The sequence below is a fragment of the Monodelphis domestica genome, chromosome 1, assembly GCF_027887165.1.
Source record: "Monodelphis domestica isolate mMonDom1 chromosome 1, mMonDom1.pri, whole genome shotgun sequence".
NCBI classification, from domain to species: Eukaryota; Metazoa; Chordata; class Mammalia; order Didelphimorphia; family Didelphidae; genus Monodelphis; species Monodelphis domestica.
In genome coordinates, this window is record NC_077227.1 from 397,564,482 (window position 1) to 397,591,623 (window position 27,142).

A 27,142-nucleotide genomic window follows, 5' to 3' on the forward strand; every position below is an offset into this window, starting at 1 on the left:
CTTATAGCTTTAGATAGTACTCCTGAGAAAATCAGGGAAGCAGCTGAAGGTGAGTGTTTGATGAACTGAAATCTGTTCAAGGGAGTCTTAATAAGATTAAAATAACCAAAAAGACAGCAAGTGGAGCACAGGACTTTGAGTTAGAAGAAATGGATTTTAGTTGTCTCTTTAAATAATTTTTCTTCTTTATAAAATAGGGATAAACTGTTCCTACCTTCCCCATGGAGTTATTAGGTTGATAAAATGTATGACAGTTTAAAAAAATCAAAATCTGTAAGGTATCTCAAAAGGCATACTATCTTTCTACTTATACAGTCTTTAAAAAAAAAAAGAGAGAGAGAATGAGCAAACGTTACTTTTTGTATTAGCAATAATTCTAAGACAGAAGAGTGATAAGGGCTAAGTACCTGGGGTGATTTGCCCAGGGTCACACAACTTGGAACTTTCTGAGGCCAGATTTGAACTCAGGTTCTCCTGTCTTTAGGCTTGGCACTCTAACTATTGTGCTACTTAGCTTCCCCTTGCATAGTCTTTCTTGCTTTTTTTCCCTTAAATTCCTTACCTTTCATCTTGGAATCAATACTATGGATTAGTTCTAAGGCAGAAAAGCAGTAAGGGCTAGACAATGGAGGATTAAGTGACTTGCCCAGAGTCACCAGCTAGGAGGTATCTAAGGTCAGATCTAAACCCAGGACCTCCTATCTCCAGGCCTGACTCTCACATTGCATCCTCCATTCCTGCTAAATAGTCTTAAAGTTGAAGGTGTAGTAGGCTGATAAAAGCAGATGAGCTTATAACCCTTTAAGATGCTTGTCTAGCTTATCTTGTCATACAGCTGTGCCATTGTGTGTATTATTGTTCTTGATGTTTGTATCTTTATGCTTGACTGAAAATTCTTCAAGGATGGGTGGGGATCATGTCTTATCTAAACTTTGTATCTTTGACAGCACCTAATCTTGCTCTGCACATAATACTTGCTTAAAAAATGTTTGCTCTGTTATATTTGTTTTTGTCATATGGCCATAATCCCCATAACAGTTGAAAAAATTTTTTAGATCTTTAAAACATGTTAAAATGCCTCATCTCTATTAGAGAGTGGTATTGACCCCTCCATGAGAGCCAGGTTCTCTTTCCTAATTATTCCACTCTCCTCCCCCACCAAAAAAAAAATTCCTGAATGGATTTAATGGTTAAAGTTTTTAAAAAATGAATGAGAAATGTAAGACCATTTCCAGTTTTCTTTTATTTTGCATCTGAATATATTAATAATGCTTGTGCTGCCCTTCTGAGATTAGCTTCAATTTATCTTGTATGTATATAGTTGTTTTGCATGTTGTACATGCACAATATAGTGAACTCCCTAAGGATACTTTTTTAATATACTCAGTGCTCAGTTCTTAATAAATGTTTGTTGTTGGGGCAGCTAGGAAGCTCAGCAGATAGAACACCATGCCTGGAGACAAGAGATCTTGGGTTCAAATGTGACCTCAGACTGTCTTAGTTGTGTGACCCTGGGCAAGTCACTTAACCCCCATTGTCTAGTCCTTACCACTATTCTGCCTTAGAACCAATACTTAGTAATAGTTTTTTAAAATGAAAAAATAAAAATAGATTCTCGTTGTCTTCTCTTTTTTTCCCACTCGTGATTTAGAAAACAAAGGCTTGGTGGAAAATTTTCTAGGTCTATAGATTGGATATCATTTTTTCATAGGAATATCAATAAATACTAACATCAGGCTCAATTTTATCAAATGTTTTTGTTTTTAATATTTCTGAACTTTTTCACAGGGCTCTCACCTTTGTATATCCATTTGGGGCCACACTGAGTGTGATGAAACCAGCAGTAGCTGTTTTATCAACTGGGTCTGTCTGCTTTCCCCTAAACAGACCCATTCTGGCTTTCTACCACTCTAAGGTACAAATTTTCTTGAATTTATGTTTTACTTACATTACTTGACACTTATAAAAAGAGCTGTTTAAGACATTCAGACCAATTCATAACTTATGAATACCCTTGTCCATGACTACAGGCTCATCCATTTGGTACTTTGTAAAGTCACTTCCATTCATATGCAAATGGATTTAATGAAATGTCAAAACAAACTAGATTATATGGCATGAGGCTGCTAATGTCAGTTTTCGTTTATCCCAGAAAACAATGACCAAATTCCTATTCTGGACATCTATCCCTGCCTCTCTTTACTTAAGAAATTGTTTTGCCTTTGTTGTTTAAAATAACATAGTACTAGTAAAGCATTATTAGTAAAGGGAATATTGCAACTGCCCTTCCCTAAATAGCTAGAAACATTTTCAAATAAAAACAAAATGTTGTTCATTAAGGCAAGCTAGATGAGTTTATACCACAAAAAGATAATTGCATTATTTTTAAGTGCCCTTGGTAAAACATGTTTTAACATCAGTTATTAGGAAGAATTCTAGTGATTTGATTTCTAAACTTTGACCAGAAATACTTAATTTTAGGGTTGTCAGCATTTAATGAACGAATACCCAGTGTAGAGAGCATGTCACCCAGTCTTGAGCACTCTGCTGTATACTACCAGGTCTCTATTAGTGTGCACAATGACTCCCCTGAAGGGTTTGCATGTATTTAAATGAGCACAGTTGGAAGTTACAATTACATAAAATATGGTCATTGGTTCCAAAATGAATGCAAATTGAAATAATGCAACTACTTCATAGGAATTTTTTCTTCACTCTGAGACTTGGCTGTATTTGCACCAGCCAGAGATTATTGTCTCCTTGTTTCTTAGAAATGATAATCATAATTTCTCCTGACTTTTCTGTGGTGCTTCATATGAGACAAGTCAGTATGCTGAGATGATCACAGAGAATGACCTCCAACTCCTATCAGAAATCATTGGCAGTTCCCGGGGTTGGAACTTGGGTATTGGCTCCTAGTTTAATGTCATTTATGTCACTGAGCTTGTTGTTACCTTTTCCAGCTCTTTTGCTTTACTAGAATAAAATTGTTACTATAAAGCGCAGGGAGAGAATTGGTCTTTAACTAGACATCCTTTTTCATTTAGCTGGAGGAAATTATAGACAAAATGCTGGAAGAGGAAGCTGAAGACAATGGTAGAATCTCTGTCAGGGCAGAAAAAAGGATTAGAAAGAAGATCTATAATCTATTTGAGAGAAATGAGGTAGGGAAAAGATTGTAATATTAGGGAAAGGAAAAATATAATAATATAAAATATGATTGGTAGAAAGGAAAGTCAATTTTTCAAACTTTCCTTCTGGGAGTTACCTATAGTTTTGTTTCTAATCACAGCAGTATTCAGTTATTTTCCCTTTTGTGAAACTCTACTAGTTGAAATTTCTATTTGAAATAGCCTTGAATTATTTCCAATGGCTTTTATATCATCCTTTTGTCTACTCACCCCAATGCCCCAATCCAATGAATAAATGAATTTTTAATGTGATATCCAATATTAGTTTCCTGAAAAGATTTTTAAAAATTGTAGAGTTTGTACATTTGTATCCTCCAACTCAATAAAATGTTCAACTCATTAAAATATGCAAAATACCAGCCTCAGATGTAATCTGTTTACTCGATGCCAAACAAAGCTGTTCCTGTACCTCTTAGCTATAATAACTGTAAAAACTGATTTTGAAACTCATAAATGTCTTCATGACCTGATTACACATTTAATTGGTCTTAACTCCAGTGTATAGCTTACTTTTGGATCTATCCTTTTCTTTCTCTTAAGACCATGAGAAGGTAATTATCCTCAAATTATACAGGATAATAAAAAATGGGGGAGGGAGAACACATAATAGAGCTTACTTGTCATTGTCTCATGCAAGTAGTATTACCTTAAAAAAAAGTCTAATAGAGGAATATGCAAGAATTTAAATGAGAATGAGATTTGGATCATAGCACATTATGGTATTACATTGTATATATCCTGGCTTTTTTGCAGCCATGATATATTTTCTGATATCTGTAATTTGTTTAGTTTGTAAAATGTACTATGAGCAATCATAATAGAGTTTACCCTAAATGGATAGATGATGATGAGAATAAGCGTGTCAAGTTGTGTTTTTGACCTTTGTGTTTCAATGTGTTGTCCGTCATTGACAGAACCAAGGTGGAAAGTTGGCAGTACTAGGTTCTTGCCACATGTTTAGTGACCAGTATTTGGATAAAGAAGAAAACAGCAAAATCATGGTAAGATTTTTTTTTTAATAATTGTTTTGTTATTCAATGATTATGTATCATTTTGGTGCCATTCATGCATTCAGTCATTTGTAAAACAAGTAGATATTTAAGAAAATGCATTCACCATTACTATTTCAACCATTTCATTAGGACAACATAAATGAGAGAGACCACATTAAATAATGAGCCTCTGAGTCTCCAAAATGTGGAAACAAATCTATTCATAGTGTTACCAAGGGTTGTAGGCTTTGGGGTCAGGTAAATCATTCATAAAATTATTGAAAGAAAGAAGACTCAGGTTGTTGCTTTAATTGATAAATTGAAAACTGAAGAAATGATCCTAATTGCTGTGATTAAAAACTGAATTGGAGTGGGGGAAGGAGGGAGAGAGAAGGAGAAAGAGATGGGGAAAGGGGATGGGGATGGGGATGGGGATGGTAGGGAGAGACAGCAAGAAAGAAAATAATAGGGAGAGAAAAGGTAGAGAGCTAGAAAAAGAATGATTGTGACAATCTGCTGGAAAAGATGAAAGGGGATGAAATAAAGGATACACTTGAAGAACTGGTCTTATTGAGAAAGGCTGTTAATAATTCAGAGACTAACAGAGGAGAGAATAGAATTTAGGTTAATACACACTGTTAACAGACTCCAACTATAATGTGAAAGATCATACTGACTCTTAAATATATATATTTTGAACACTTAAATGGGATTTCTTTTTACTCTTTCATGTGCAGAACTTTATTTTACATTTGAAATCTTTAAAATTTTCTTAATTAGAAGTTGTGATTGAATGAGCTTGACTGATTAATAATATTAATTAAACTGAAATTTGTTTAGTGATATATTAAAGCTAGACTATATCATTGAATCCTCAGTGACAGTGAAACTTTTAGAGACTGCATGCCATGCCCCTCCCCCTCCCCCTAAGAGACCAAGTGCTGTGCCCTGCCTTTCCCCTCCCTCCCCCCCAATCCCAGACAGGGGAGGAAGTGCTCCTATTGGGCTGTTGGGCAGAGGAGTGGGTGAAGTAAAAAAATGTCCTTAGCATGATGGAAAGGGGGAAGGGAGCAGCTCTCCCAAGTCCCTCTGTCTTTCTAGTAACAAACTCTGATAGGTAGTGACTTGAGTGCCCACAGAGGGAACTCTGTGTGCCCTTTGTGGCACACATACCATAGATTCACCACCACAGTCACAGATCATTATTACTTTAAACTAGTGGTGTCAAACTCATAGCCTTCAAAACTCCCAAATGAGATTGACATTAATTGGGAAACATTTAATAAAAGAAATAAAAATACAACACATCATAGATAATATTAATTTGTGGTTTTATAACTATGTGGCTACAAAGATTCATGTGTATACGATTTTGACACCACTGCTTTACACTATATTACATGTATGTTATACTTCTTTTATATTTTAAAAACTAGGCATTGACTCCAAAATTCAGTATTGATGGATGAAAGCAAAAGAATTTCATAGCTTGTTATGAATAATTATAATCTATTTTTCAACAAATGAATTGAAGTTTTATAAATTTTATTTTTGTGTTTTATTCTGTCATCTTAAAATAAAATGGGTGCTTTTTTGTTAACTTTTAATGTAACTTTAAAATTTGGTATAAAGTTATGTTGGTAAATGTCTTAGGAGAATTTATATAATAAATTAATCATTTAACCTGGCATTAATTAGAAGAAAATTTCATGAGTTGTAGTAGTTTTAAATCTTTGAGATTATGTTGAGAAGTGGTTCATGGAATAACTAATTTTAGTCTATTTTAGATCATTTTTATTTATTAGTTCTCACTTGTTACTTGGTGTGATAATGTGCTTTGATTTTGTCTTTAGGATGTAGTTTTCCAGTGGCTCACCACAACTGACATCCATTTAAATCAGATTGATGCAGAAGACCCAGAGGTAGGGAACCATTTAAAATTTAATTCACAGGGACAATATTTCACCATTTTTAACATTGTGAAAGGAATATATTCTTATTAATATCTATTTTTAATGCAGTGTTAAAACTTTAATACTAGGAATAATCTATGATCTTATTGATGTGAATCTTCCTTCTTTTGTTACAGATAAGATCTCATCTTTGTATATTTTGTGTAATTATTTTTAAAACTCTTACCTTCCATCTTAGAATCAATATTGTGTATTGGTTCCAAGGTAGAAGAGCAGTAAGGCTTAGGCAATGGGGGTTAAGTGACTTTAAATTTGAAATTAGGAGCTTACATTTCTAAATCTGGCTCTCAGTCTGCTGAGCCACCTAACTGCCCCCTACTATCCTGTATACTACTTACCTGTTCTTCCCAGAAGAAAACCCAACATCCTCTAAAGAGCCCTTTTATATCTTGTGTTTTTCATTGGATCCCTGAAGCCATCTGTCTGTTATTTCTCATTGATGGGCTGACTGGACATAGATAAGCTGATGCTGAGATAATTTCCATATCAATCACTCTCTGTCAATTTCATTTTAATTTTTTATTAAAACCCTTACCCTCTGTTTTAGTATCAATTTTAAGACACAACAACAGTAAGGATGAGGCAATTGTGGTTAAGTGACTTTTCCAGGGTCACATAGCTAAGTAGTATCTGAAGCCAGTTTTGAACCAAGTTCTTCAGACTTCAGGCCTGGCACTCTGTGCTACCTAGATGTCCCCAGTTTTATTTTATTGTGATAATGTTTTAATACTCCCTAGGTTCCTTACTTTCCAAATTTGTTTCGTAAGAAGTATTCATTATATACAGGTGTCCGAATTCCAAGTTCTCTGAGGCTTTGGTCACTATTGTTTTTCAGACTTTACACTTATTTTTCAACATAATTTTCACTATCTTCACCTCTCATTTTAGTTAGGACACCTACAACTTAGTGCCTGCTAATAGCAAAGTGAAGTTATTATTGTAAAATAATCTGGGCTGACTTGTAAAATTCCTGTTTATCATGAAATAATGTTTCAGAAACAAAGGAATTCTATTTCAGATTTTCTGTTGTCTATGCATTTCTCATTAAACACTGTCATACTCTATTCCTGTGTCATAAAGGACCAGGAACAGTCAATTATCTGGCGTGTTCTTTCTGTAACTGATAATCTTATTTATTTATATGAAACCAAACCTCAACCTTATAATTGCTGTTAATACTAAGTAGTAGGCCTTGAATCTTAGAAAGTAGATCTCTTTAGAAATTGTTCAACCCACTCATTTAAAAAGTATTTTAAAAATTACCAGTTTAATAAGGAGGAAACAAAATTCCCTCTTGTGTTTAACAAGGCAGAACCAAGAAAATTCATAAATACACAAATAAAATGCTTCTTTGTTTTTAAATTCTTTTGCATCTGGCCCCAATTTTCCTTCTTTTCTTTTCTTTCTTTTTTTTTTTGGATATAGTTGTCAATTGTAAAATTAGGAGATAACTTATGGACAGATAACTCATGTGTTCCAATGATTTTCATGCAGCTTCTGGATATCTGGAGGAAGGCCCCTCAGTCAAGTGGGTGGATCCTCTGTGGAGAATAAATGGGAGGACTTAGACAAGAAAGACATGGGATCAGAAGGCTTGGTTGGGTGAGAATCCATATCACTAGAAGAAGATGCAGATCCTCAGAATAGAGAATTTAATGGGTGCCTACAGTTTTCCTCGGGGGAAATTGATTTGTCAGATGTCATATAGGTAGTTTAGTAACTGAGGTGGGCTTAGGATCCAACTCTCTTGACTCTGTTTAATATTCTTCTGTTCAAATTTCCAAGTGCATTGTGGATCCTCATTTCACAGGATCAAATTTTAGGTTTCTTCAGACTTGGGCAGGGGCAGGGGGGCACCTGACCCAAGATTTTTGAGGGATGGTGAACTCCTCACTCAATAAAGAACCTCCCTCTCCACAAACAAATCAGCACTATCTCTGCATTTTCTCATCTTAGAGGGTTGTCCAGATGAGGGCCAGATGAGGCAACTTGCTCAGGTCTCAGAGTCAGGATATAACAGGTTCAGGACTTATGACTCTGAGACCAGCTTTCTTTTCACTCCACCTCTTTTTAAAACTATGGAATCATGACTCTCCAAAATTTTAATTTTTGTATGTTGAAAGCTTATGTATTTTGTCATGCATCTATAAAGAACAGAAATTTCTCATTAGGAAATAAAAATCTTGTTAATAGAACAACATGAACTTGGCACAGGTAAAAATTACAAAAATATCAGATATGATAGAAATGAAAATTAATGCCAATGAGAAGAACCAATTTTTCAGAAGAAAAGTTTGCTATGTACAATTTTTTTTTAGAAATGCCAAATTTTCATTTTTTATGAAAAGTCTTAAGGCAGATATAAAATGGGGAAAGGGTATTTCAGTTAGAAATTTATGCATTGTGCCTGTAAAGGGATTTTTCTTAGTAATTTAGAATGAGTAGGAAAAGGTATAAGAAGATATCTCTGTGCTGGCTATTTAGGCCTTATTGTAGTTCCTGTTCATTACATTTTTCTGTTCAAGTTCATGGGGAACTAGTAAAGAGAAAAGGGAAGCCATAATATGAGGGCAATAGTAGGATGTTCTATTCCTTGTCACAGATCTTCAAAATTTCACTAAGAGCCCACAAGAACAGTGACGATAAGAAATAACAAAATCTGTGGCAGAGGGACAGAGGCATAATAACCTCTTAGGTACCATGATGCTGTTTCCCATACTGGTAGGGAGAACCTAGTATTGTGGGGAAGAAGGGAAAGGAAAGAAACTAGCAATTTTTAGTTAGAATTTTACATTTTACGACATTTACACTGTGGTACAATAGAACATAATGGACTTCTCCATTAAGGGCAGTGTAATGTCCCTGAACAATCTGTAGGGATCTAGGAGAAAAACACTATCCATAAGCAGAGGACAAACTGTGGAAGTAAAAACACCGAAGAAAAGCAACTGCTTGACTACAGAGGTTGAGGGGACATGTCTGAGGAGAGACTCTAAATGAACACTCTGATGCAAATACCAACAACCAACAAATACCAACAAATACCATGGAAATGGATTCAAATCAAGAACACACGTGATACCCAGTGGATTTGCGAGTTGGCTATGGAAAAAGTTGGGGGGGTGGGAAAGAAAATGATCTTTGTCTCTAATGAATAATGCTTGGAAATGGTCAAATAAAATATTGTTTAAAAAAAAGACATTTACATTTCAAGAATTTTTAAAAAGATTTTTAGAAAATTCCTTTGCTTTTCTGTCCTAACCTTGTAAATGGAATGAAAATGAATAGCCTTAAATTGATTATGATAGGCCTTACTAAAGTTTTCCATTCCTTCTAACTATTATAGTTATTTTGTGTAGTTATGTCATGAAAGGTGACTTCTTTTTGCATTGGATAGCACATGGTTCAATTATGCTTTCTACATATAGCTTTTAATTTAATGAAAGATGACTGAATAAAGTTTTTCTCCCTTTCTCTCCCACTATTCAAGGTATCAATCTTCTATTTTTCAGATTTCTGATTATACCATGCTACCAGACACAGCTATGTTATCAGAGCGACTTCGAGTGTGTCTTCAGGAGGGTGATGAGAACCCACGTGACTTCACAACTCTCTTTGACTTATCCATTTATCAACTGGATACCACTTCCTTATCTAAAGTTATTAAGTGAGCACCTGTAAAATTTCTCTTTATTTTTTAGGATTTTTTTTTAGTATTTAGCTTTCAAACATAAATTTAGTAATAGAAGTCAGTTTGTTAGATTCTTTACTTAGGCAAAAGTCAAAGAACCTCTTGAGTAAGGCACCATCAGTTAGCAAAAGTTTCTGGAAGACATTTCTCTTGCCTTGTTCCCTTTACTCATCCTCCCCCCAGAATAACTGGAAATAGAGTCACTAGAACTGGAAGGGATATTCAAGATTATGTTATCCAACTTCCTCATTTGGCTGATAATGAAACTTGTAGGGTTAATTTTCTGGTGGCTCCTTTCACTTTTTAATGAAAGATTTCATTATTTAGGTCTATCTACAAGACTATTCATTACAAAGAAGATGCTAGCATGAATTGATAGGAGTTTCTTCATATAGGAGCACTTTGTTCTAGTGAAATCACAGGTCCAGTCCCAATTCCTATCCCTTTTCTTTCCGTTTTATACATTGAATCTCACTGGTGAAGTAGTGGCTTGTGTGTAATCTGACCCATGTTCTGTTAACCATTTTACATCATAGTATAATGGAAAGAGCACTAGATTTCTGATGACTTGGATTTGAGTCTTGCGTCTACTTTTTACTAGCTCTGTGACCTTGGGAAAATTACTTCCTGTCTCTTGGCCTCAATTTCCTAACCTGTAAAATGTAGGGGTTGGGCTAGATGATTTTTAGGATTTCCTCTAACTTTAATAAATGATGAATTGTATTTTGTAGTTGTTTAGATTTGATGTACTGATAGGGCTATTTTCATGATCACATGTTTATATTTTATAAAAATCTTCAAATGGAATTTTGATAATATTATTAAAGTAGGAGACAAATAGTTGAGACTACTTCTAGAATTTGGATGAGAAAGAGTGCTTAGGAAAAAGTTAATGGGTTATGCCAGGTTGTGGAAAAGTCAAGCAATATCAAAATCAAGAAGAGACCCTCAGATTTAGGAATAATAAGACCTTGTGAATGGTAACAATGGGCCTGTTTAAGTAGTATCTGGAGAATATTAGTGAGAAAAGCTATGCTAAGAGAGTTGGAAAGGAGAATAGAAAAAATGAAGTCGTGGGTATAATGGTATAAACATGAAGCAGCATTGGTTACATCATTATTTTCCTGCTAAAAGATAAAGATATATATATTTTTTAAAAATATATTTTATTTGATCATTTCCAAGCATTATTCGTTAAAGACATAGATCATTTTCTTTTCCTCCACCCCACCCCCCATAGCCGACGCGTAAGTCCACTGGGCATTAGATGTTTTCTTGATTTGAACCCATTGCTTTGTTGATAGTATTTGCATTAGAGTGTTCATTTAGAGTCTCTCCTCTGTCATGTCCCCTCAACCTCTGTGTTCAGGCAGTTGCTTTTCCTCGGTGTTTCCACTCCCATAGTTTATCCTTTGCTTATGAATGGTGTTTTTTTCTCCTGGATCCCTGCAAATTGTTCAGGGAAGATATATTTTTTTTAAATCCTTACGTTCCGTCTTGGAGGCAATACTGTATATTGGCTCCAAGGCAGAAGAGTGGTAAGGGCTAGGCAATGGGGGTCAAGTGACTTGCCCAGGGTCACACAGCTAGGAAGTGGCTGAGGTCAGATTTGAACCTAAGACAATCCACTGAGCTACCCAGCTGCCCTCAAGAGGCAAAGATATTAGAGTAGCTCTCAGAACTGAAATGGCCAACCAGAGCTCCTCAGGAAGGCAGCAGCTCCCATCTGGTAGAAAGTGGTGTTGGAAGAGGCTTCAAAGGTACCGGGCAAGGCCTGAACAAAGTATATGGTTTTTTTCTGTCAGCTCCTTTTTCATGTAACCAATGTTAAGAGACCTTGCAGCTTCTTGCTGTTACCATCTCAGCCTTGCTTACTTCAGTCACAATAAACCTTGGGATGAAGACATAGGGTTCAACTACTTTTTCAAAAGCCCCTTTTCAGAAGGATAATATCTCTGACTTTCATCACTGTGGTACCAATTCTATAAGCTGACTTCAAGTCATCAATATTCTGTAAAGTCTTTTTATCACCCCTGGATGTTCATGTATTCTCACAGCATTTCAGGGCCAGAAAGAAGCTTAGAAGTCATCTAGGATGCCTCATTTTACAGATGAGGAAATGAAGGCTGAAATGTGGAAGCCACTTGCCCAAGGTTATATAACTAATAGGGAGGGGGAAGTTTGTTCCTTTGCTGTCTTCTGTCATTTTGAAGTTCTAGGGATTTCTTAGTTTTATAAAGTCTCTTTTAGTGCCTGTCAATCCAAGCTTAATACTAAAGGCGGAAGTGCAATATAACTGTTTGCTTTGATTTAATGGTTTGATTTAACCTCCACTCTGCTGCTTTGCTCTCATGAGAGTTAAATAACAGGCATTTCAGTTGCCTTTGAAAAATTTTGACTACCATACATATCTTTTGTATATTTTAGCAAAAGAGCAGCCATGACTGCTTTCAAACCTCCTTGGGGGGGGGGGGTGTCTTTCCATGGTTATAATTATTCATAAAATACTTCTGGTTTCAGAGGTACTCTGTAAGGAATTAGAAAGCTAAAATCCTTTTTAGCTCAGTATTCAGGTCTATTTAGAACATTAATGATGATAAAAGCAATGATAAGTGAAATGAGAGAATAAAATAGGTCCTCGGGATAATAGAGTTAGAGCTAGAATGGACATAGCCTAGCCTCTTATTTTTATGGATGAGGAAACTGAGGATTGGAGAGGTTAATTGAGACAAACTGCCAATGCCTTCTTCTGCCCAAATTATTTTGCATTTATTTTCCATATATTTTGCATATACTCATTTTATGTATACTTGTATATGTCCATCTTTTCTCCATCTCCCCCCTGTAGAATGTAAACTCCTTGAGGTCAGGTACTGTTTCATTTTTATCTTTGTGGTCCCAACACTTAGCACAGTGACTAGAACATAATGGGCATATATAGTGTATTTTCATTTGATTTTCACAATAGTCCAGTGAGATAAGTAGTATAAATGTTATTTTCCCCATTTTACAGATGAGGACATTGAGGCTCATGGGAAGGTGACTTTGAAAATTGCTTAGTCATTGACAGAATTTAATTTCCAGAAGATAATTCCAGAGACCTTTCTATTATATCATATTGCTGTGATGCTATAATGTAAGCTGAAAGGGGGAACATTTATATTTGCCTTTGGAATAGATCATAGGTGTTTATTTGTCATCAGCTTTACCTTCCTAATTTAGGTTTTCCTTAGGCTGTTCTAATTAGTTTTCATTTCTGAGCACAACTCAGCTAGCTAACCAAAAGATATGACTAAGTGGCATGCTGAGTGTGGTAGGCAAGTCAGTATTGATCTAAAAATTCATCCCTGATAATCATTTGGACAATTAGCTGAATTTACATAGACCTTGAGTCAAATTTCAAAAAACTCCATAATAGATCATTTGTCTGGCTAGGATGAGACCATGGCCCTTCTATATCTGTGATTTCATTTGGGTAAAGAACTTTCAGTTTGGAAACTCCTTCCACCAGTGCAGATCAGTGCCTCATCCATAACTTATTCTTAGAGACCACAAGAAGTTGTTTGTTTTTTTTTTCTCATGGAAGAATTCCTCTCCTACATTAAAAACAAAAACAAAACCCTTATCTTCTATCTTACCACTGATACCAAATATCTGTTCAAGAACTAGGTTATTGGGGTTAAGTGACTTGTCCAGGGTCACACAGCTAGAAAGTATCTGAGACCACATTTGAACCCAGGACCTCCTATCTCCATGCGAGTCTCTTTATCCACATAGCCTCCTCTACAATTTGAACAAGAATGCTGCTTCCTATTTAAGAGGTAACCTCCTAGTTCTATGATGAAAAAAGATTTGTCTGAAAAACACTTAGGTAAGAATTGGCTGGAATAGGCCTTAATTTAGGCAAAATCTCTTTATGGAATCATGGAATGTCAGAGGCAGAACTTTTCCTAAAGGAATCTGTCATTTTACAGAAGTAAAACTAAACTAAATTGAGGTTAAGTGACATCCAAGGTTATGGGACTAAGAAATGACAGTTAAGGATTTGAATTTACATTCTTACCTTTAATCTTTGTTTTCTCCACAATGTCATTTTCTTTATGTAAATAAAATGCTCCAAACTTTAAGTTATAGTCACATTGTGAGTTAGAATTAATTTTAAAATCAATACATTAAGTAGTCATGTTTGAAATTGGCACTTTTTCTCTTCCAATTATCCCCGTTTAAGAAGCATGTTGGTTTTTTTGTTTTGTTTTGCTTCTCAGAGAATTGAAAGACAAGAAATATATAATATATATATATATATACTTATGTATATATATATATATATATATATATATATATATATATATATATATATATATAGGATAGATATTAGTTGGAAATACTTATTTATAACTTACCTTGCCTGACCTTGGTCATATATTCTTCTCTTTTGATAGAGCTTATGAACAATTAAATGTGAAACATGAACCTCTCCAACTTATTCAGCCTCAGTTTGAAACTCCATTACCTGCTCTTCAACCAGCGGTGAGTTGCCATCTAGTATGCACTTTCCCCAGTATACCTAGTTGTAAAAATAATGCTATGACAAAAAAGGTGATAAAGAGGGCAAACTAAAGCTGATTAAAATATGGAGGTGCTATCTGACTGTGTCTTGCCAAGGTTCAGAAAGGGCATAGGGACTTTATATCCAGTCAGGCTAGTAGGAGTGAGGTTGGAAGATCAGCAAAGTATTCATCTTCTTACCTTTGAACCTACTTGGCAAAGGATAAACTGGCATTTTTATACATAAATACATGCTCTTTTGTAAATAGTCCATTTTTGAGGGGTATTTGATATAACTTTGGAACAAGGTTTGTAGTTCTTATTCCCATGTTCTTAAATTGGTAATACTATTTTCCTACTTCTACCACTGTGTTTATTATCAACCAGGCTGCATAAGCCATCTAATTATGGGGGCATTCAGAGGCTAATCAGATATCCAATTTGGGAGAGACTGAGGGACTATCTAGCTCATCTTATATTGGCAAAAAAAAAAATCCCGTATATCATACCCTTCAAATTGTCATCCAGATTTTTCTTGAACACTTCCAGTGGAGAGGAACCTACGATATCAGTTGACCTACAAGTATTTATTAAATCCCTACTCTAGGCTTTTGGTTTTTTCATTTGTGTCCCACTCTTTATGACCTCAGGGTTTTCTTGGCAAAAAAATAGGAGTCGTTTTCCATTTCTTTTTTTGCTCATTTTATAGCTGAGGAAACTGAGGCAAATAGGGTTAAGCAACTTGTCCAGACAGCTAGTAAGTGTCTGAGATGAGATTTGAACTCAAGGAAGATGAGTCTGTCTGGCTTCAGGTCCAGCACTAGGTCTTCTAGCTGCGCTTTGGTTCTAGGTGCTGGGAATACAAATATAAATGAGAGACGTTTCCTGCCCTCAAAGGGGCTTACATTCTATTAGGGGCATGTGTCTTGTTCACAGATAAGTAAATTCAGGATATATATCAAAAAAATACACAAGAGATTTGGGGGTTGTGGAATACTGACAAGAGGAATCAGACAAGTCTTCTTGTAGGAAGTGCATCTGAACTAAACCTTGAAAGTAGTTCCAGTTCCAGGTAAGGCAGCTAGGTGACTTGGTGGGTAGAGCACACCAGGCCCAGTATCTGAATGATCATGGTTCATTTCTGGCTTTAACACTTCATAGCAGTATGACCTTGGGTTAGTCAATTAGCTCCATTTGCCCAGACCTTGCCCTTCTGTCTTTGAGGTGTTACTACAACAGAAAGTAAGGATTTAAAGAAGAGGAAAGAAAGAAGTTTTGCTTTTTTTAAAAGGAAAAAAAGGAAGGAATAAAAGAGAAAGAAAGAACGAATGAATAAATGAATGAAGTCATGGCTTGGCACATAGTCTCTGTGCAAGTAAGCCAGTGTGGTTGAAATGTACTTTGTGAGAGGGGAGAAAATGTGCCATCCCCTCAGGAAGAGGCTAGACCCATGCAGTAAAGGGTTTTACGTGCCAAAAGAAAAAGTTTGAGATTAACCTAAAGGTTGTGGGAGCCACTCAGTCTTCTTGATCAAAGAGAAGATAGTCAGATCTCCCTCTTTAGGCAATCTATAGCCCTTTAGCATATCTTTCATTGTTAAGAAATTGTTTTTGTTTTTGTTTATGTGAAGCTAGAATTAGTCTTTTTGCAACTTTTGCCCTTTGCTCCTAATTTTTGCCTTTAGGGCCAAATAGAACGCGTCTAACATTTCTTCCATGTGACAGTCCTTCAGATATGTGAAGATAGCTTTCATGCCCCTTCTTTTCTCCTCCACACTAAACATTCCTAGTTCTGTTACCTAATCTTACTGTGGCATGAACTTGAAGCCCTTCATTATACTTTTTGCTCTCTCTGGTGTAAGGGGTAAATTTAGGGTTGAGACTGAATATAAATTTAGTTGGTCTCCAGGGATTTAATTTCTAAATCCCAATAAAAACACTCAAGTCAGTTTGAGAATTTCATGGTGGTCTAATTAATATAGAGGGAAGGAATTAAGAAGAAGAGAGAGGGAAAGGTGTATAAGATTTCTCCGGCCTAGCCTGAGCCAAGGGGAGTTCAGAGACCTTCTAGCCACGAGGCCTCCTCCAAGATGAGGGGCCTTCTAGGAAGATAGCGTTTTAGGAAAAGTAAAGGGGAAAAAAAGGAAATCAGACTAAATTTTGAGAGAGCTCAGGGAAGATGCCTCACCTGACCCAGCCAAGATGCCAAGACACCAAAATGCTGCCATGAGCCAACATCTGAGACGCCGAGCTCCATGCCTCTGCCGCCAAAAAAAGAGCCAGAGCCACCTCTCCACGAAAAGAGGTTGGAGAGAGGAAGTGATGTGAAATATATAGACTTTTTTACATTACTTCCTGCATCTCCCATTTACCAATGGTAGCTTAAGTTTGACTTAGGACAGCCCAAGGGGTCTGTCACTTGTTTCTGATTTGTCATTTGTTAGCACATGTCTGTCATAGGCCATCCTTCTCAACACTTAATCCTTAAGTAGGGGTGTATACCTTCCTGATCGTTAGACTAAGCAGGATGGAGTAAATCTAAAATTCACACTGGGTGCTCTGTAACCCATCCTAAAATGTAGCACCCACAGCTCAACACAGTATTTCAGTTACGGTTTGGTCATGGCCAAGCACAGTAGGCTCCACCCCCCTAAGTGCAGCCCAAGAATACATTAGCTTTCTTGGCTGCCATGTCACATGTGAGCTCATACTGAATTTGCAAAAAAAACCCAGAACTACCATCTAATCATGTCACTTCCTTCTTGTACTTACTTGCAAAGTTGATTTTTTGAAATTAAATATAAGACTTTATTGCTATCACTATTAATTGCATCTTATCATAATGATTTGTGATCTTATCCATAGTAGCTAGCTGTCCCTCCCAACTTTGTGCCATCAATAAACATTTATTAAATACCTACTATGTGTCAGGCTCTATGCCAAGGACTGGGAATGCAAAGAGGCAAAAAGACAGTCTCTGTCTTCAAGGAGCTTACAATCAAATGCAAACAAATACATATAAAACAAGCCATGTACAAGATAGATAGGAAATGATTAACAGAGGGAAGGCATTAGAATTAAGAGGTACTGAGAATGACTTCCAATGAAAGATCGGATTTTAATTGAACTTAATGGAAGCTAGGAAGTTCAGGAGATAGAGTTGAGGAGAGGCAGCATTCCAGGTATGAGAATGTTTATAAATTTGATACAAATTTTCATTTTCATACCTTTATTCAAGGGACTGATAATTTTTAAACTTAACATACAAGACTGAGCACATATTCCCTTGAATACTCCACTGGGGACCTCCAAGTTTACAGTGGACCATTAATAACAACTTAATTGTACTATTATTTAGAATGATATGTGGATGAAGGGAAAAACATGAGATTCCTTGATCTCCAGGATCTTACATCCTGTTGGGGGAGACAACATACATTAAAAAAAAAGAATTGAGTGAATAAAAGAAATATATGGTAGTAAGAAAGGGAATCATGAAAGGCTTCCTGATGCTTGAGCTGTGTCTCTGAGGTGGATGGGAAGAGGGAGTATTTTGTAGGCTAGGCATTCAAGGTAGTCAGGGAAGAAGCACTGAGATAGTTTGGAGGGCAATCTGGGAGAAACAGAGAAAAGGTTGGTTTCACTGGACCATTTATCCTTAGTTTTGTGGACCAGCTCATTTAAACTTCAGTGTTCTTGACATTGTGCTTACAGAACACTGCCATTCTTTTGCTCATTTCAATGAATCCAGGTGTGACACTTCACTCATTTCACTGGTCCTTGCCCAGATTCAATCAAAAGGGTTTTAAACTGTTAAGAACCTGGGGTGAGTGATGGGAATGGAAACTGCCTATGTGTGTAATTATACCTATGTATATTGTTCTCATTACCTGTTCTGCTATCTTCTGTACATGGCTTAACAAGTAAATGCTAAGTTGGCTAGTGAGTTTCTTAGTCTCTTTAGACAGCTTTCCCTACTTTCTTCCTCATCTTAATTGTTTGTGTTCTCTGAGTTTCAGTTTGGGAAGTTTCTTATCCTTTCCTGAGCTGACTTCTGAAGAATTTTAGTCCATGGAGTCCTACACATCTTTTATTTTTTTTTTAAGTAAAAAATTTCTTCAAATATATTTTCTTTCCTTCCCAACCCACTGCAATGAAAAAAAGGCTGGTGGGAGTGTAATGGTGGAATCCTTGCAACAAATATTCATAGTCAAGCAAAAAAAATCCCAAATTGGCCACATCCAAGAAAAATAGATCACAATCTGTAGCCTGAGCCCATCACCTCTATCAGGAGAGTATACTTCATCAGCGGTCCTTTGGAATCAAGGCTGGCTATTGCATTCATAGAGTTTTTAAGTCTTTCAGAGTTGTTTATTTTTTTAGTGTGTTTATATATACATATATATATATATATATATATATATATATATATATATATATATATATATATATATTCTTCTTTTGGTTCTGCTACTTCTGTCTTCATCAGTTCATATGAGTCTAACAGCTCAAATAGTATTCCATTACATTTATATAGTGTTAACTGGAAAAAACAGAACTATTAAATAGTCAAAATCACTCTTTAATCAAGGGCAAAAGGGGTTCAGCGCTAGTAGGCCTCAACAACAGAGCTGCCTGACACACTGCACAGAGTCCTAGGATTGAACTCTGGCCTGGCCACTCTAGTCACTGACCCCTGGGAAATGACAAAACGTAGGAGAATGACAATTCTGAGGAGCCATTAAAGTTGGGGAGCTTAACTACCTTTCTAGATGACCTGGGGGCTTAGGGTGAGAGGGACAGTTGATTGACTTTACTATGGTAACTAAGGAAAATGTGGAGTTCCAGACAGGAATAACAGTGAGGGGCTTTACAATGGACAGAAAAGGGAAAGATCCAGCCCAGAGCTGGGCCACCTTGGTAAAGGACTTTAGCGCAGGGGGAGAAACCAATAGGACAAAAGAGATACTTAACATCAAATGGGATTAGCTATTCCCACCCAAACTACCAGGATGTCTATTGTCTGGTCAAATTGGGCCTTCCCTCAGGGGGAAAGGGGTTTATACTTTCAAACTAAATAAACTAGGGACTTCTAGATTTCCATGCTGACAATAGCATAATATGTTCAGTCATTCCCCAACTGATGGACACCCTCTGAGCTTCTAGTTCTCTGCAACAAAAAGAAATGATATAAATATTTTTGTATATGTGAGTCCTTTCCCTCCTTTGATTTCTTTTGAGATATAGACCTAATAGTGACTTTACTGGGTCAAAAAATACATACAACTTAGTGACTTTGGGGCATAATTCTAATTTGCTCTTTAGAATGTCTAGAGCAATTCACAGCTGCACCAATAGGGCATTAATGAGCCTGTTTTCCCATAGTCCCTCTACTTTTGTCTTTTTTGTCATCCATACCAATCTAATGAGAATGATGTGGGACCTTAGAGTTGCTTTAATTTGGGTTACTGTATATGTAGACCTTCATAGCAGCATTTTATATGCTCTCAAAAAAAAAATCCAAACTGGAAACAATTTGGAGAATTGTACAACTGACCTCCCCCTTCCCCTTTTATTTATTTATATGTTTTTTAAGCCCTTACCTTTCTTGGAATCAATACTGTGTTCCAAGGCTAGGTAAGGTAAGGTGGTAAGGGCTAGGCAATGGGGGTTAAGTGACTTTCCCAGGGTCACACAGCTGGGAAGGGTCTGAGGCTAGCTTTGAACCTTCCCCTGAGAGACCCAGCTGCCCCTCCCTTCCCCTTTTAGAAAGCTACATGTTACAAAATATTTTCTTTTAGTAAAATAAGTTGGTCTCAAGTTTTTGGTCCCTCCTTAATGAGAAACTTGATTAGTCTTTTCTTTAACTATATATTCCTAAACAATGCCTTGAACCTGAAATGTTTGGTCCTCATTATTACAAAAAGCCCAACTGCTTTCTAAGAGGAAACTGGTGAAAGTTCAATTCACTCTTTTAAATTCCTAGCAAAATAATTAGAGTGGTAATCCAATTTAGGGTGGAAACACCTTAATCTAATGACCATTTCTTAATCATTACCAGTTTCTTTAGTTTACTAGCTATATGAGCTTCAGATGGGATTATATGTATGAAGTGCTTTGCAAACCTTAAGCACTATGTAAATGCGCTATATAAATAATCATCATTTGTCTTTTAGTAGTTTTCAGCCTTGTCCTACTCTTTATGTGTGATCCCATTTGGAGTTTTCTTGCAGAGATTCTGGAGTGGTTTGCCATTTTCTTCTCTAGCTCATTTTACAGATGAGGAAACTGAGGGAAGCAGGATTAAGTTACTTGTCCAGAGTCACACGGCTAGTAGGAAAATGATTCTCCAACGGTTTGACATTTTTAATGACTGCTGTTTTGTTTCATGATTCAAAACTGTTAACAAACTTTCACCTGAAAGTGGTTTAGCTTACTGTGGAATTTGGTCTTCTTTTGGGAAAATGATTTGTGCCAAATTTATAAAGGCATGAAAATACTGCCCTTTGAACACTTTTTTTTTCTCTGTAAATAAAGATGCTTAGAATTAAAATAATTTAATGAATAAATTTGACTCTGTTAGTCAATTATCATTTATTAAACGCCTATTATGTGCTGAACATTGTGCTAAGTGCTAGGGATACAAAAAGAGGGAAAAGACCTTAAGGAACTAACAGCCTAAGGGGGGAGACAACATGCAAATTAACGATATTCAACCAAACTACATATTGGCTAAAAGGGAAATAATTAAAGGATAGGAAGCACTAGAATTAAAAGGGGTTGAGAAAAGCTTCCAGTAGAAGATTAGATCTTAGATGGGACTTAAAGGAAGTTAGGAGACTAAGATGAGAAGGAAGAACATTCCTGGACTAGGGAAAATGCCTGGAACCAAGAGATGGAGTGGCTTGTTTGAGGAACAGCCAGGAAGCCAGTGTCAATGGCTTTAAGAGTAGATGGCTGGAAATAAGATGTAAGAAGATTGGAAAGGGAGGAGAGAGCTAGGTAAAGAAGGGCCTTAAATCCTAAATAGAAGATTTTGTATTTGATTCTGCAGGCAATACGGAGCCACTAGAGTTTATTGAATAGGAGGGGCATAGTTGAATGTGTGCTTTAGGAAAATCACTTTGGTAGTTGAATAGAGGAGAGATCTGAGAGTCTTTGGCAGGCTTGTGCCCAAAACACAATGTTGAATTTTACTTTTCACAAACTTAAATGTCCAACAATCAAGAAATATTTAAATTGTGAGACTAATAGAATGAAGTGACCAATAGACATGAAGTATATTAAACAGAAGGAAAAGAATGGAGTACATCCTATTTACAGTGGAAAGGGGCGGGGGGGGGGGGGGTGGAGCTTCTGGAAAGCCATTTAGAGTCATATGAAGAGAGGAACTGAAATGCCATTAGCTTCTAATTCAGAGAGATTTCACTGCTAGGTCTATACCCTAAGGAGGTCATTCACAAACAGAAAGGCTCCCTGCTCTGGTTACTTAGAACTGCACTACTGGTAATGACAAAGAACGCCATAGATTGCCTTTGATTGGGCAATGGCTGAACAGATGGTGGCCCATGAACATGATCACATATTGCTGCTGTATAAGAAATAAGATTGGTCATTTCATCTTCTCATTGACAGAACAGTGTTCTGCACACAGTAAGTGCTTAATGTTTGTTGAATTATCCTTTGGATCACCCACAGCTCTGGTATAATTCTATTTACATAGTATTTACTTAGTAACATCAAACTTTGGGTCTCATCATCTAGCCTAATAGCCACTTTTAATTACATTTGCTGATTAAATATCTGTTGAAATAATGAATCTAAGTAGACTTGCTTCAACAGATGATTTGGAATTAGTAAAAACGGTGTGTAATAGATGAGCAACAGGGTTAGGTGGGAGCTCTTAAGAATTTGTAACAAATGAAGGTTTTCACATAAAGGAAGAATGGAAGATTTCTCGAAGGGTCTTCCTATACAAGCTAAAACAGTGCATTCTGAAATAATGAAATAAGAATATTTCCATTTTAGCCTTTTTAATTTATTTCAGAATTTTCAATAGTTTAGGATAAATTTTTCATAATTATTAACAAAAGATCTTTTATCCCTAGGTTTTTCCTCCCAGTTTCAGAGAATTACCTCCACCTCCCCTGGAATTGTTTGACTTGGATGAGACTTTCTCTTCAGAGAAAGCACGGCTTGCTCAAATTACCAATAAGTGTAAGCTTGATTGATTTATTTATCTTGTGTTTTTTTTTTCAAAATACATAATTGGAAAATTATTATAAGAACCATTTGTTTCACTAACTGAAAAACATGGATAGAATTTTAAAGTACTTCTTATATTTTGTTTATTTCATGCAAATTATGCTGATTTTTTCCCCTCCAGTGGCTGATTATCCCAGTTAATTAGACTGTAATGCTAATAAATTGAAGGTATGGGTTTTATTCCTTTAACTTTATAACCTTTAACTGGGCACAGACTGTGCTTTTAACCCAAGTTGCCTCTCACAAAAATAATCTGATAATCTGTTTGGTCCCAGGGTAGATTAATCAGAGAATATGGATAAATAAATGCAAATTAGTCACCACTATCAGAAAAGAAATAAAAATGTACACACACAGTTGCCACTGGGCCAAGAGTGTCATCTTTGGATGATATATAGGAATATATAGAGATATAGAAATATAGAAATGAGAGTTCCAAGCAGTCATGATTACCCAAATCAGTCAAGCCTCTTCTAATGAGAAATGTCATGCCTCTATCATTCAAATAATAGAGTTCTAAAGCTTCTGATACTACATGTAACTTTAACAGTATCTTCTATTTGAAAATTGTAATTTAGAGGTACCTAAAGGTCTCGAAGAATTAATTGTGAATATGTAGAATGTGGTACATTTTAAATTTTTGGACGTACTAGGAAACAGTAGTGAACTGAGTGTGCCTATTTTTTAGGTACTGAAGAGGACCTGGAATTTTATGTCAGGAAATGTGGTGACATTCTTGGAGTGACCAGTAAACTCCAAAAGGAACAACAAGATGCTAAACATGTTCTGGAGCACATATTTTTCCAAGTGGTAGAGTTTAAGAAACTGAATCAGGTAACATGTTTTGTTACATACCAAACACTAGAATTATTGTTTGCTTCTACCTGAGAGCTGGATTCACAGTTTTTTAAATGTCATTTAAAATTCTGATGCAGTAAATCCTATTTCTACTATAAATATAAGGGATTTCTGCCATGTGGACTGAATTTAACCTTGGTTTAATATTATCATCCATGTCTTTATTCCTTCTAGTTTGAAAAAAAAAAAGCTTTTTGACTGCCTTTGCCCCCTGCTGTTAGTGTTCTTGTTAGAAGGAATGGATTATGTGTTAGAAAACAATTGTTGAAAATTGTTTTTACATGTAATTGGGAAAAAAAAGAAATGAGTTCATGAACATGAGTTTGAAGAGGGAAGAAAGAAGGGAATAAATATCTTTTTAATGTCTATTATGTGCCAGGCACTGTGTTAAAAGCTTTACAAATACTATTTCATTGGTTTTCCTAACGACTATGGGAGGTTGGAGCTATTATTATCCCGATTTTACAAATGAAGAACTGAGACAAACAGGTTAAGTGATCTGCTCAGTCACCCAACTACTAAGTATCTGCATTCAGATTTGAATTCAGGTCTTCCTGGCTCCAGGCCCAGCACTCTATCCATTGTGTCACCTGGTTATTGTGGAGAGGTAGCTCTTGTGCCAGTATGGCAGTAAGAGGGCCCAGGCCAATTTATACTAGTAGGCAAATTGCAACAAGTAAGCACAGGGGCATCTAGGTAGCATGGTGGGTAAAACACTAGGCCTGGAGTGGAGAGGTCCTGGGTTCAAGTGTGATTTCAGACACTAACTTCCTAACTAGGTGACCCTGGGCAAATCATTTAATCCTGATTGCCTAGTCCTTACCTCTCTTCTGTCTTAGAATTGATACTAGGACAGAAGGTAAAGGTTTTAAAAAATGAACAATTTAGCAGGAATGTGAATAGGAATTTTTGGTCACTTAGGGATCTGGAAGAGCAGTTACTATTTCAGTCATTGGTTTGAAGATATGATCGAGGGCAGGATGAACACTGTTGACAGGCCTTTGATGATCTTAATAGCATTGGATGATCAATTTTTAATTTTAAAAATTATATTCAGGGCTGGGTAAAGTTAATAACAACAGACTAGCACTTTCAGATTTGCAAAGCACTTCCCATACATGACTACATTTAATCCTTAAACTAGTCCTGTGAAGTCAGAAGGACAAATGTCACCCCCACTTTAATTGGGGATACTTAGGCTCAGAGTTGTAAAATAACTACATGGTAGTCTCAGTGTTCTATCACTGTGCTACCCAGCTGCCCCAATGTTTACTTGTTCCAGTATATCTACCAGTGCAAAATGGCCTGGGACCTCTTACTGCCATACTGGCACAAAAACTACCTCTCCACAGTGACGACGTGACACAATGGATAGTATGCTGGACCTGGATCCAGGAAGACCTGAATTCAAATGTGATCACAGATATAAGGGGTGATTCTGAGTAGATCACTTAATCTCTGTCTCAGTTTCTACATTTGTAAAATGGGGATAATAATGGCACCTAATTCCTATAGTTGTTAGGATAACCAATAATGTAATTTTTGTAAAGCATTTAACACCGTGTCTTGCACATAATAGACACTATAGAGATGCTTTTCCCCTGCCTCCTTCCCTCTTCACTCAGATTAGTTCAGTATTAGAGGTAGGATTTGAACAAAATTCTGCTCGACTTTAAGCCCAGATATTCTGTGTACCACATTATCTCTTAACCTCTTAATCTGCTTGTTAGACCAATCCTAAATACCTGGAGTTTCTTTCCACTGCTCTTATTAGTGGCAGTTAACCTGTAATTAGTGTTTAAATAAGTAGATTTTAGCATTATATTGAAATTTTCCATTTCTTTCCTCTCTTTTAGGAGCATGATGTTGATACAAGTGAAGCTACATTTCATAGCAATTTTTGAGATTGGTGTCTCTTACAAGGCCAGATGTGGAGATACCAGAACAATCAACCTGCTGTTTGGTCTCTCACTGTCATCTCTTTTCTAACTGTTTTTCCATATACCCATCAAAATTACCTCTCCACTATGAGCCATGCACTTTTCTATTGTAAATAGGTACGAAGTTAAAGACTGCATGTCTCCTGTAGCAACTAGGCAGGTTTATAATAAGGATTGGTAACTATCAAAATCATTATGTAAGATAAATGTCCCATATTCTTTTTTTTATTGAAGCTATACTTTTGTAATATGAGAAATATTCTTACATTAAAATGTTCTCTTTCAATCCCAGACCCGTCTTTGTTCTTGTTAAAGGTAATCTGCTTTAGGTTTTTGTGATCCTTGTACAACTTTCTTTTTTGCCTAATGAATAATAAATACTATAGAAAATAAGTTAATTTGCAGAATCTACTTAATATAATGGACAAAAAGAGAAATAAACAGACTTAAAGATCTGTAAAATCCAGCCCTATCCTAAGCTCTACTTCTATATGTCTAATAACCTTTGGGACATCACAGAATTGGAGGTGCCTTCTGTTACATTTCCTCTAAGGTCTCTTCCTTTTCTGAACACTTCTTGGGCCCTTAAATATAAGCTAGTAAATAATCATTTGTTTTATGCTAATTACAGTATATGGTTAGAATGGGTTTGACTAAATTATAAGAGTAAAAAATTATTGTGGTTTTTTTGTAGAAATGAATCCTTAAGTCACAAGATTGTTAGTAGCTCTAAAAGCTTTATTATAGTAAGATAAAGTTAATAAGAGAGGGAAATATAGAAAGGAGGTAAAGAATTACCTAGCCTATCAACCTAAACAACCAATTCCCTGGTTGCTGATTGACCCAAATTCAAAACAAATGGAAGGGAAGTCTAAATCTCTGATTGATCAAATTAAAACACAAATTCCCTTCTCACAGCAGTCATCCCTCACTATATCCTGGTTCACTAATTGTGGCTTCACTGTATTGTGGGTTTTTAAAAATATATATATATATAATTCTGTATTGTGGATTGCGGGATTTTGTGGATGAATACTGTACTGTACACAATGGAAATGCAGTATGCCACTACTGCTTTGGCAAGTTTGCCAACATAAGATTGTACACAGCACACTATTGGCTGATGGAATGAAAGGCGACCAACCACAGTGCTGTGTTGTGGATCCTGGGTGCTGATTGGCTCAGTGACTGTACTTCATGGATTTTCACCTATCCTGGGGGGAAGTCGTTGGAATGTAACTCCTGTAATAGGTGAGGGATCACTATATTCATGCATGTAACTGAAAACTTTTGATTACGACTTTAAAAAAAAAAGACTATATTAACTTTAAGAAGATTGCAACAAAATTATTTTATTTCTGTGATTCATTCTGAATTTCTTTTATTGTGTGTTAAATCTATTCATTAAACCACAGGTATTTATTAAGTGCTTACTATGTTCTAGGCACTATGGTAGGCAGTGAAGACAAAAAAAAAAGTACTAGCACTCAAAGGAGTTTAAATTCTATATGAGAAGACAACTTATACACATATAAGTTCATATAAAAATATCTCAGACAGTTTTGAGGGAAGATACCAGCAGCCAGAAGGTATCAAAGATTTTGTCATTGTCATTGTCCTCATTATATAGTTGTAGTTATTGTCTATATTATTCTTTTTTTTAACCCTTACCTTTTGTATTAATG

General features: G+C 36.0%; 1 protein-coding gene across 3 annotated transcripts in view; it reads left to right on the plus strand.

Moving 5' to 3' along the window:
* IFT52 (intraflagellar transport 52) overlaps window positions 1–25,748 on the plus strand; it is a 38,789-nt gene extending 13,041 nt beyond the window's left edge. For 2 of the 3 annotated variants that reach the window (XM_007474311.3, XM_056811859.1), the window contains 9 exons: window positions 1,789–1,915; window positions 3,048–3,164; window positions 4,106–4,192; window positions 6,037–6,105; window positions 9,669–9,823; window positions 14,290–14,377; window positions 22,503–22,611; window positions 23,348–23,493; window positions 25,374–25,748. In XM_007474311.3, coding sequence (XP_007474373.1) covers window positions 1,789–1,915; window positions 3,048–3,164; window positions 4,106–4,192; window positions 6,037–6,105; window positions 9,669–9,823; window positions 14,290–14,377; window positions 22,503–22,611; window positions 23,348–23,493; window positions 25,374–25,421 — 946 coding nt within the window. In that variant the 3' untranslated portion in view covers window positions 25,422–25,748. The remainder of the gene's footprint in view (window positions 1–1,788; window positions 1,916–3,047; window positions 3,165–4,105; window positions 4,193–6,036; window positions 6,106–9,668; window positions 9,824–14,289; window positions 14,378–22,502; window positions 22,612–23,347; window positions 23,494–25,373) is intronic. The other variant, XM_001371845.5, reaches the window with a different exon arrangement.
* Window positions 25,749–27,142: the final 1,394 nt, after the last annotated feature.